This window comes from Amphibalanus amphitrite, unplaced genomic scaffold (genome assembly GCF_019059575.1).
Source record: "Amphibalanus amphitrite isolate SeventyFive unplaced genomic scaffold, NRLGWU_Aamphi_draft 000368F_arrow, whole genome shotgun sequence".
Taxonomy (NCBI): Eukaryota; Metazoa; Arthropoda; class Thecostraca; order Balanomorpha; family Balanidae; genus Amphibalanus; species Amphibalanus amphitrite.
This window is the reverse complement of record NW_024881862.1, coordinates 279,850-292,345: the sequence shown is the minus strand read 5'-3', so window position 1 is coordinate 292,345 and position 12,496 is coordinate 279,850. Positions and strand designations below refer to the sequence as shown.

The window sequence follows — 12,496 nt, the reverse complement described above, 5'->3', positions numbered from 1 at the left end:
CATAACGGTCGACATGGTTAATCACTTTTTTATCATAACGGTCGACAGGGTTAATCAATTTGACAAAAGCACATGTGGGACTAAAAAAAGTATCCCACAAGGCGTCTACACACTTTGAAACTACAGTCCAGCACTTCAACAATAACATGTCGTGCTGACCTCCTCCCAGGAGAGGCATACCAAATTACCCCGATATTCGCGCGTCCACTCTACAAGTCACGAACCACCGCCCACCGCCCACCATTCCAGCGTTGGTGGCGCGCAGGTGCTCATACGGGCACCTTGTGGGCGGGGCGGCGGCGGAGGCGGGGGCGGCGGCTTACCGACGGTGATCGATCGTCTTACAATCAGCCGTCGGTCGACCAGCCGGCACTCCGCCGCCGTCCCGGCTCTCCCCTGTTATGAGTGCACGGTGGGAGCTCCCCTGTTCCCGAGCCACCCCAGTAGGTCAGACCACCTGCTGCGAGCCGCCCCACCTGCCAGGTTAACGCCGGGGGCAATGACCATTGACCACACCAGAGGTGTGGCTCGTATACATGCAGACACGGGAATAATCTGGAGAGAATGAACGTTTAATACAATGTAGTTTCATGAACAGCTTTGCCGAAAATCTTTTTTTTTTCTAAGCGCTAACTACTCATTCGGATATACCGATCTCCCGATTGCATTAGCTATGTTTTGGAAATTGGAAGGACACCTTACCTACTTCACTTTTATGATATGGGAGCTCAGTAATGAGGCAATATTTATAATGGGTTTGCGTAAACGTCAGTACGAAGCAACTGGATGGGCAGGCTCGCCTGCCTGTCCAATAAGGCAATAAATTCGTCAAAATAAGAGCGTCTCACAATGTCTGAATTGATGCACCTCATTGCCCAAGGTAGTATATTACAGTAAGCCTTCGGTTCTGGTAGCACGAACCAATCGATGTGGTTCACCCCAGGGCTGCTTCGTTTCACGTTTAAACTTTAATATCCGACCCACTTAGCGTCTCTACTCCGTTCATACTTCATTGCAGGTTATGCATTCCTGCCACTACGGGTCTGGATAACAGAGTGTAGCGCCTCCTTTCCAAGTGCTATAGAGTGATGACCAGGCCTGTGAATCGACGGCGGTGGGCGAGACCTTGCTTCACTGCACACAGCACATGTAGCATGCCTTCTTATCTCGCCTTACACGGGTGAACCCATTACGTACGATTTGAGCCTCAAACACTAATCTCACATGTGATATTAGGATCCAAACCAGCATGGTTGCAGCTCCACATCGGATTACAGGAAATTATCAGGTTTTCGACAGGCTTTGGACGCCCTTACAATGGGCATTAAGTACGCTGTTACACGTTCTCCTCCACATTAAATCAATTTCTCACCATATTCAAGAAATCAAACCACCGGGTGCCGGATAATTTCAAGGAAGTGTGGCACCGCAGCCTGCTAGAGGAGCCGTCCAGTCGTTCATGACTGTTGGCCAGTCCCGCCTGTGATCGATCCCTCCCCGGGTGGTGCACCCTCCCTGGCCAATGCACCCTCCCCCCCCCGCCCGGGTGGCGGGTGGTGCACCCTCCCACCCCGGGTGGCGGGTGGTGCACCCTCCCCTCCCCTCCCCTTCCCGTCAGTGCCGTGACCAGCTCGGAGACTGACGCCTCGCCGGCGCACGCCAACTTCCGTTCCACACCCCGGGGTCGTTAGACGCCGTCAAAACGCCGCTTCAGCACCCCCAACAGCGTGGTCATGAGTCCAGGCATCCAGCTTGGACCCGTGACACGAAACACCGGCCAGTGTTTTGGCCCAGAGTCCAGGGCTATGGATGTTCCCAGTACGACTTCACGCAGCATAGCATGCGTACGTGCGTGCGTGTCACTTCTGCATTTACGCTCATTCGTTAAATTAGCAAAATGAAATGTGCTTATATTAATCTTATATTAACCTTCGCCCCAGTGGGGGGGGGGGGGCATATGTTACCACCCTGTCGCGTTTTTCGCGTGTGAATAAAAAACCGCGGCGCGTAGCGCCGCGCCGCTTGGGGTAGCTTTTGATACATCAATTTTGGACAATGTGTGAAATTTTTGACCCCAGGTCGTGTCAGGTCAGGTCACCAGGTCAAGTTAACTGACCAAGCCGAAAAAAAGTTTGCAATCATGTCCAGCCTGCAATGTTTGTCAGAAAGGTTTTAAACTTCGTGGATTGCATGCTGTTATGGGCGCCTACAATTTGTATCATATCTCGGATTTTTATATCCGTGACCTAAGGTCAGGTCAGTGGCGTGACCTTTCCATTACAAGTCAATGGAGAAAAATGAAAATGCCTCTAGATCCGTGTGTACGCATAGGAACGGTCCAAATATTTCAGAATCACAATGATTTAGTCCACTCGTGATGACCAAGGTGTCATTTTTGCTGATAGCCTCTAGAAAGGTCATCCGAGGTCATTTGAGGCTACAAACAGTTTTTTGCCAATAACTCGCCATTGGAAAGAGATAGAACGCTGGGGATGGTCTCATTGTGTTTGTCTCGTTGAGACGCATCGACTGATATGCTACATGACCTTTTCCGGTCAAGTCATGACCTTGACCTGAGGTCAAATTTTCAAGTTGACCTTTCAAGGTCAAATTATAGTTCATTCGACGCGTCTCGGCGAGGGGAACACGATTCTGGCAATATAAATGTCGTGGCCTTTTGTAGTCGAAAGTTATGGTCGAAAAACACTTGAAGTAAAAACAGCTATTTTTGGAGTTTTTGCCCTCTGGAGGCTAAACCGTTGACCTGAGGTCAATATTGATAATGACCTTTTCAAAAGAAGAGTTCAACATCTATCGATTGCTTTTCCATGCGCTTTTCTAGCTACCATAGTTCCTGAGATAACGGCATGTTTTCTGAAAAATATAATGACAATTGGCAAATTTTGACCTTTGATGACCTCTGGTGACCCCAATATTGCTCTAAGGTGAAAAATGACCGAAATACTTTCAAACGTACGCATTGAGAGCTATCGACTGCTTTTTACCGCGTCTTTCTAGCCCTCTTAGTTTTTGAGTTAGAGGTGGGTGGTAACATATGCCCCCCCTCACTAGGGCGAAGTTGGCTGAGACCGCCACTGGGGCGCGGGTTAATTTCTTCCAATCATATTACTATTTTACGTTTTCCAGAAACCTGTGCAGTCTGCAGTCTAAGCCTCCGTTCATCTATTAGCATATATCTATTGACTCCCTTTACCTTTCGTCTCCCATCAGCCGCAGCCCACGGTCGCTCTGCCTCACCCACCTGTTTTCGCCTGTCGTTCAGAGCCGGCCAGATCCACCAGGTTGAGCTTGCCGGCCCTCAGCTGGTCCTTGCCCTTCTTGGACGGCGTGATCATCTCCAAGAAGATGGTAAAGATGGAGTGCGAGCGCGACGAGTCCTTGTTCATCAGCGTCTCGCCGGTAGAGCGGTTGTTCCAGCCCTTCTGCATCAGCATGTCGCAGTCGTTCTTGTTGTGGCATGGCTGCCGGCTGAGGTCCTGCACGTACACACCCTTCTCCGGGTGTTCCTTCAGCTCGATCTTCTTCTTCGGGTCGTTACCGAGCAGATCCCGAATCTCTTCGTTGTAGATTTCTAGGTAGGATCCATGCACCTGAAATGCAGGATTAAATTATTTAGAAAAGTTAGACATCATCGTTATCATCAAGTTGCCGTTTCGTCATGATAGTCATTTCTGCACAGTCTCATGTGATCATCAGTATGATTACAACGTCTATCTTGTTATGCAATGTTGCAACGAATAGCTAAAACACATTTGAACTCCGACTTTTTTTCACCGGCAGTGGCCGAATATGGTACTTTAAGGTTGAAATCAAGACACAATAAGTGAAGTTAGCATTTGCACTGGTATCACTCACCAGATATTTGGTCTCTGTTGATGTGCTGATGGCGTCGAAGATGTGCTCGAAGGCCCTAGGTATCAACCCGAGCTGGGTAGGAGGGTCGGGGATGCCCTGCATGGAGAAGGATTTGCCGCAGCCGGTCTGTCCGTAGGCGAAGATGGTGCCGTTGTAGCCCTCGAGGGTGCCCTCGACCAGCGGGTACGCCATGTCCTTGTAGATGTTCTCCGTGACCGAGTCCATGTAGTAGACGCCGTCGAACGTGAAGGACTTGGGTGGCGAATTCTTGTCGGATGGGTTGACGATGGACACCTGCATGATGCTGTCGTCCATGAAGACGACCACCTGAAGCAGACGGGGACCGGAATGTCAGAGACTCTGCTGGTGTTTCACCCGTGAAGGTACATTTTGTAAAGGGAATACTGCAGGGGCGATTAGCAAGGCACTGCTCATCATCCGCTTATGGTGTGTACTTTATTTTTCAACTGGCACATTGCAAAATATGGGAGGAAACTAAGACATAAGTAATGGAGCCCAGGCCCCAGCGATTATTATGTGAATTCATACACTTTACACGTGTTGGACACATTGCACTTTGACTGATTGCAGTCTGATGAAACTTAAAAGCGCAGCTCAAGTTCATGGCTTATAATCGAAGTTATAATTGAATTATTTCGCATTGCCTGCGTGACCGGATCCACAGAAGCGCTGTGACTACTAGAGCCTCCCATCAAAGAGCTCAGTTCATCAATCCCAGCCTGAAGAGGATCGGTCCACGACCGACGTGGAACGGCGCAACTTTGCCGATCAACGATCAGCTGGGCGGGCGGCCTGCCAGTCCAACCATCAAACCAACAGTGGCCACAAATCAAGGTCGGACCAGGGCCGAGCGACCGATGTTCCATTCTGGACAGTTTGGTTTTGATTATGCGAGTGGGCTGTTTCAGATTCGATGAACAAGGATGGGTTGTGATGAGTATAACGGTAGAGGCGCTTGAGCGATTGCACTGTAAAAAAAAAAGTTTAGTATTTGGGGTACTAACGGCTGCTATTCGTAGCACCTTTTAGCGTCAAAAGAACACTACGACGTATTTACAAAGAAACATGGTGCTAATACTGTGCTAATGATAGCTAACATTCCCATCAAATATTATAAGTTTAGATCATCTATTCTTCTACTGAGCTTAACGTCTACTTCTGCTAGTACCCAGTCCATCAGTGAGTGCTCTTTCAAGCTGGATTTCTAATTAGAACCATTTTAAGTGTTTTAGAAGTTGGTAATGCTGAATATGGTACTTACGTTAGTATCACAATAGAACCGGACATGCTTACAGAGGAAACAAATTTGAAATTGGCGCCAAAGAAAGTAGCTAAGCCCATAGGCGGCGGAACGATTTGAGACAAGGGGGGCACCAGCTCAAGGGGCCAAACCTAGGGTACCCCCAAATCCTGTTTTCTCATCGGATTTAGGCCACTTATTTTTCGTCACAGCCCTGACACGATGATTTTTTTTTATTTTTTTTTTTACTAAACGAAAATGGCAGAACACCCCCATATGTGTGGTTAACTTTAAGCTGATCCTCAAGTACCTATGTGTTTGTCTCTTCCTTATTCTCGTTTGATAAATTCCATTAACCCTCGCCCGACGAGGGGGGTTGATGCAACCCCCCTAAAGTTTTTCGCAAATAACGTAAAAACGGCGGCGCGTAGCGCCGCCAAATTTGGCATACCCTCTGGGGCAACATTTTCGCACCTTTCCTGAAAATTTGAAGTCCCAGTCTTTTCAGGTCAGGTCACCAGGTCAGAAAAACCGGTACAAGGTCAGGGGAAAATTGGACTAGCTTAGCGGCAACTGAATTCCAAAGTTCACTAAAATTGGTAACAAAGTATACCATTCGATGCGCTCTGACGTCCTGAGTTCACTGGTGCTTTTATTTTTGCTCTATCTTTGCTAGGTAAAAAGTTATAAGCGAAAAACTTTTAACATGTTTAAGCAAAATTTTTGCATTCATACCCCCAAAACTCCCTAAATATTGACTTAGAGTCACCAAACTTTCCCAGGGGCGAGATCTCCCATGGACCCACCTACCCTGTAAATTTGTCGTTTCTAATTATGGAAAAGGCCCTCGCCTGGCGAGGGTTAATCCTACATGTATCAAATTACCAAGAAGCCATTGCAGTACTAATCAGTGGCGAATCCCAGGGGGGAGGTCACATGGGTCATGACATTGGGCCTGGGGTCACCACATGCCTGCCAGGAGCACCACAGGCCTGACAGCCGACAGGGGCACCACAGGCCCGCCAGGGGTACCACAGGCCTAGCAGGGGCACCACGAGCCTGTCAGTGGCACCACAGGCCTGTCAGGAGCACCATCGGCCTAGCAAAAGCACTACAGGTCTTCCAGAGGCACCACAGACCTGCCAGGGGCAACAGAGGCCTGCCAGGGGTACTATCGGCTTCGCAGGGGAACCACCAGCCTCGCAAGGGCACCATGGGCCTGTCAAGGGCACCACAAGCCTGTCGTTGGCACTTTAGGATTGTCAGGGGCACCACAAACCTGTCAAGGGCACCTGCGTTCTAACAGGGGCACCACAGGCTCGCCAGTGGCACCACAGACCTGCCAAGGCCCAGGGACACCACAGGCCTAGCAAGGACACCACAGGCCTGTCAGGGGCACCACGGGCCTGTCAGGGCCCATGGGCACCTAAGTCATGTGCAGGGCCCACCGTGGGCTTGTCAGGGGGCAGGGTAGGGTAGGTAGGTACCACAATCTTTCCAGGGGCACCAGCGGCCTAGCAGGGGCACCAGTCATCACACGACTAACCAAAAATAAAGAAAATAGAAAACTGAAAATAGGGCACCACCAAAATTAAGTGGCCGAAATCCGTTGAGGTTTTCATTTTGGGTATAGGTAGGGGCACCACTTCGATTCATGACCCTTCCCTTGGAGTTTTCCCGAATCCGCTCCTGGTACTAATACATCAAATTTAAGGGGGGGCACCTTGCTATTGGTGCCCCCCTTGCAGAATTCAAGGGGGGGCACGGTGCCCCGGTGCCCCCCCAGTTCCGCCGCCTATGGCTAAGCCCTGCTTTACAAATCTCTGGGAGTCTTATCACCAGCCCTTTAGCACGTTTTGACGGCGCAGAGCGATATGCGCATGCGCGTGCCAGCTGTTTCCGGCCACGTGTTGCGCCATTTTAGTGGAGTCCGTTGGTCGTGGTGGGAGTGTGTGCACGTGCTCCGGTATATGAAGTGAAATGAAGTGAAGTGAAGTGCTCCGGGCACATGCCACCGAGTGATAGCTCTGGAATGGTAGCTTAAATCAGCTATTATCGGTGGAATCCGTCCGTCGTGCGTGGCATGGGAGTGCGTGCCCCTGCTCCGGGAGGCAGTAAGGTGGAGGGAAGTGCAGTGCAGCAGTGCAGTGAAGTGAAGTGAAGTGAAGTGCTCCGGGGCCGGGTGGTACATGAGCATTTGCCACCGACACATGCCACCGACACCGACGTTGATCGACTTTGGTGAGTCTGACACGTTGTATCTTTTGACATTATCTTATATTGTTTAAGTGCTTCATATTCCGACTTTGGCAAATCGCGCTTCTTGGTCTGAAGGAAAGTTGTGTTGTTTGCGAAAATAGCTCCCAACAGAAAAAAAATCTTGGAACTGATCCAGTTTTTTTTTTGCTCCAGGCATGGGGCCTGGTCAGTTCTTCCGTCGACTACCACTTACAATGGAGGACAACTACGACAACAACACGGGGTCTCCGGTTCCGTCTATCACTAAACGCCGTCTGGTCGTGGATGAGGTCGAACTTATGGCCATGAACGGAACGTCGGTTCAACGACCCCCCCCCCCCCCCCCGCCTCCCCCAGTCGATCTCGCGTTAATCGTCGGTCACTGCGAGTGTGCAGGTATATGAGCGACCTTTCTTTATTTCCCGTGCGTTTGTTTGTGTATATATTTACATTTGTTTTTCATGCAGATGATATGAAGTGTTAATAAATGTTCCATTATTATTTCTTAATTTTTTAATGTGTTGGATGCTTGAAAGATGCACTTACACCGGAATATTGCAGAATGCAAAACACAATCATTGAGACTTGTAGTTATCACTTATCTAGGATATAACCTTTTTTGCACGTCTTTTCGGCCTTACACAATTTCCTTTTCGGTAATTGATTAGTCCTTTTTGCAGTAACTAGTGAAAGTATGTGCTGCTAAAAAAAAGCAGTTTTTGCGAACTTTTCATGCAGCAGCTTTAACTAGTATAGATATTCTTCTTTCAGCCCCAATGCTTTCGTTAGCATTATTCTACTTGTCGTGGGGTAACAATAGCGCTAAAACGGTTCATATGTGAGTACGGAAGGTACTAACTGCATGTTATTCTCAGCACCTTTTAAAGTTTAGCACCGCTAGGGTACTGAAAATTGGTCTAGCAGGTGTAGGGTACTACATTTAGTACACGGGTGCTAAACAAATATGGGTACTTATATTAGCACCTTGATACTAAACTAGATCTCAGTTAACCCGCGCGGGGCTGGGGGGGTAAATTTTACCCCCCCTCGCGAATTATTGCGATATCTCGAAAACGGCGGCGCGCAGCGCCGCCAAACTTTCAGTACCTTTTCTTACATCAATTTGACACGTTCCCTGAAAATTTGAGCGAAATCCGTCGGAAATTTTTTGAGAAATTGACGTTTTAGTGACGTCATGTTCGTCATTTTCGCCTCAAAAACGGCAAAAGTTCAAACGCCGCTAACATCTTCATTTTTAAAGGAATCAAGACGTAACAAAAAAGGTTATACGTAATTTTACTTTGTCTATCAAATGGCTATCTCGGTTTTTTGAAAATTTTGGATTTTGGCCTAAATTTTTTTTTCAAAAAACTGACTTTTTTGGGAAAATCATTAAAAATCCAAAATTTTGAGTCTATCGAAAAAACCGGAATATATGTCAGAGAGGTGGTCTATGTGCACCTACAGCGTATTTACAAATTGCAACCGAGCTCCGCCGTGGGGTAAGATGGGCAGGGATTTTTGCACTACGGCTGCGGTTGAACTACCGTCTGTGGTAGAAACTTCAGGACGATGGCGCGTTTCATACGAAATCTGGCGCAATGTTTGTTTGCTCCTTTGTGTATTGTTATTGCTGTGAACTCTTGAAGTGGGAGTGTTTCAATAACAATTTGTGGATTATTTGAGTTTCTTTATATAAACATAGAATAGTATTATGAAACATTTTGTGGAAACTGCAAATACTTATATGATCAATTACTTAGTTTGGAAATTGATACATATTTTGTAGATATTTGTCTGGCAAATGGTGTAACAAACCTCAAGCCTATCATGATCTGAAGCTGTTGTAACAAATCAAAATTGTTTTGATGTTTCATAGTACCTTGTTGGAAAGACTGGAGCATGATTCAAGATGATGCGTTAAAATTCAAGATTTGTGCGAAAGCTTGTGACTGAAGAACAAAAACAGTTTGATATGATGGCTCAATCAAACGTGGAAATGGACGACAAAAGTAGAGTTTCAACATTCCAGCATGTGAGAATAACTTCAGAAATTCATAGTTCTTGTAGTATTGCTTTCTTCTTATGTACATTGTACAGTTATAGGTTTTGTTAGGGTATTTCAAATTCATTGTGTCAGTTGAGATATAGATGGATTGCGAAAAAATTAAGAATCATTGCATGGTAGCTAGGTACTTGTTTGGTAAAAAGGTATGTGATGAATGCTATGAGAAGGTTTTTTATGACCACTTAATATATGATCATTGTTGTACCTACAAAAATGCAAGCTTACTAGCAACTAGTTTCTGAATCAAATTAAAAGTATTTGCCATGAATGTAAATATGTACCTGCAAAGTATGTCAATAAATTTGTGTGATGTTGACCAGAGAGTTTTATCATCTGGGCATTTATGTCGCTTCTTACATTAGGTGTTAAGCATAGTAATTACGGATGAACTTTGTGCCAATATCTTCAAATTGCACAAGGTATGTAGCATGTCTACAACCCTCACTGATCCTGCTATAGCATATAGGCATTTGGCACCAGCTTGACCAAGGGCATGAACTTCACAGTTGCACAACTTTTTGTCATGTACCACCAGTCACTTTTTTACTTAAGGTGCACATAGCAGTGCACACAACAATGTGCAGAGGGCCTACACAAAAACAACATGATTAGTGTGCACTATGCACAGCATTGTACCCTGATTATTTGAATATTTTGACCACTCAACAGTCAACAGTCAGGAGATAATTATTGAATATCACATTTATTATACATCACTTGTCAAACAAGAGCATGTTGACACACATTTTGACAAGATATCATGGTAGTATTCCAATAAGTTGGACAGTCACCTCCCTGGGCGTCATTTTTCCAGGAAGGTACCTCTGCAGGTGTTGTGGTAGGCTAGGTTGAATTGGGTTAAGTTAGGCGAAGTAAGGTGGTTGGGACCAGGTCAGACCGTAAGGCTTGGTCAGGTTGATTTTAATTCATTCTAATTTGACATAGATACCTATTACCTATGTATTTGCTCCAGCCTGAATTTCATTAGGTAATGAGTTAATTTTGCTTTGTTTTTATCTGTCTTGGTTTGTGTTTTTGTCCCTTATATTTTGCCCCATAGGCCAGGGTGGAGCTTTTCCAGGGAAGGTGGTGGAGCATGATTGGAGGCGCTCAACCAGACGGCATAGATGCCTGAACGATTTGTGAACGCGCACTGATGCCTGATTCAAGCCACGCTGTCTTCATGCGGGGCGGCGCGCTACTTAAAAGTCCCTAAAAGAACGGGAAGTGATGCCGATAGAACCTTCAATCATTCTGGGCTAACGCTTATGACTTGGAAAAAGTCGCGATCCCAAATCCCAATTCAATCAAAAACCTGTGGGCTCTTGTTCAGCAGGAGGTATATGAAGAGCCACCCGCCATAAGCACTGCTCAACCGCAGGCACAGGTTTAGACGGCATTGGTCTGCATCAAAGCCAGTGTGCTGGAGAATTCATTGGCTGAAATGCTCCAGAACATTCACCACCATGGTTTTATGAAAGGTGGCTACAAGCTCAGTTAAAAAAAGTACCAGATTGTTTTGCTTTTTAATTACAGCGGGAAGAAAGGTGTCCGGATAATTTCGTTACACCCCCTGTAATGTTCAAATGGTTGCTAAATTCTAAATCAGCTCCAAAAACTAGCCTAAAAACATGTAAAACTCGAAAAAGGAACCGAGGTCATCAAAGGTCATTGAGCTGACCTGACCTTCAGGTGACCTTGACACCCACCCTAATGCATGGGACCAGCGTCAAATCACATGTTTCAACGCTTGAAGCCACGTGAAGACTGCAACCGCGCGGCTAATGCGAGCCGACATACGCCGAATCGCGATTCGGGCCAAACATGGGGTGCGTTCTTTGAACAGATTTCACGTGAAATTTCACGTGGAATCGGAAGTCAAGCCGTTCTTTGCCGATTCCACGCGGAATTTCACGTGAAATCCCGCGGAATTCCACGTGAAATACGGGAATCGGAAAAGCTTGTCCCGAGCGTTTTTTTCAAGATGGCGACGCCCAGTGGAGGAGGGAATGTGAATGTGTGCGTATGATATGGACTGGTTTTGCGGAATATGTTACTAAAATGTTACCGTTTTTACCAAAAACCTTTTTAGGGATTGTTTCCGCTGTTACTAACCAGCAAACTGGTGAGGAAATATTAACAGGTAGGTATTTTTACAAGCTGTATGCACACCAGAGACTTTTCTATAAAAACTCCATCTGCCTTTTATGCATCAAGTAACTTACCGACAATACAAGCAACGCAAGTTCAATGCATTGTTTCACAAATCTGGGCATATTACATTTATGAAGCCTCTGCGACAATTGCGCCGTGAAATTCCCGTGCGGTCGGCAAAGAACGCATCAGCTGACTGAGCCGTGAAATTTCACGTGAAATTTCCGTGCAAAGAACGCACCCCATGGTCTCGAGAAATAGGTCACAGGTCAAAGGTCATTTGGGTCAGGGTCATGAAATTTTCAGGGTAGGTGTAAAATTGATAAAATCGGGGGCATTGAAAGTTTTGTCGCGATCGGATGGTTTTTACGCGAGTTACTCACGAAAAACCGATAAAGCGCACCCAAAAAGGCAGAAATATGCACATGCGATATCCTATACTGCGAAAAAAGTGCATCATTTTTTAACGTCGGCGACAAATTGTAATTACCCTAAGCTCAGGCAGATGTATGGTAGAAAATCCCCCAAGTGAAATACACTACGGCGGAAATAAAATACCCTACGGCGGAGCTCGGTTGCAATTTGTAAATACGCGCACCTACATACCAAATTTTAGAAGAATCGGTTCAAAAATGTGGGAGTTATTCAAAATTTTATGACGTCACGACACACAAAATTTTTGAAAAATGACTTTTTTGGAAGTTCTAGACCTCGTACGGAAACAAAAATAGCACCATTCGATTCGCCGTGAAAAACTGCATCAGATAGACACCTTTTTAGGCCTTAACAACCAACTTCAAAATTTGACCTCACTTGACCTGACCTTGACCTGACCTCGACCTCAAATTCATCCAGAGGTGGTCCATATCACTTATTGAGTGTGCCTATTGAATTCTATG

General features: G+C 46.3%; 1 protein-coding gene across 6 annotated transcripts in view; it reads right to left on the bottom strand.

Annotated features, from left to right (window-relative positions):
• The window catches only part of LOC122389704 (kinesin-like protein KIF17), a 41,535-nt gene that overhangs the window by 11,062 nt on the left and 17,977 nt on the right, over positions 1 to 12,496 (bottom strand). For all 6 annotated transcript variants that reach the window (XM_043381983.1, XM_043381986.1, XM_043381984.1 and 3 more), the window contains exons 4-5: positions 3,877 to 4,203; positions 3,263 to 3,611 (exon numbers count right to left, since the gene is read on the bottom strand). In XM_043381983.1, coding sequence (XP_043237918.1) covers positions 3,263 to 3,611; positions 3,877 to 4,203 — 676 coding nt within the window. The remainder of the gene's footprint in view (positions 1 to 3,262; positions 3,612 to 3,876; positions 4,204 to 12,496) is intronic.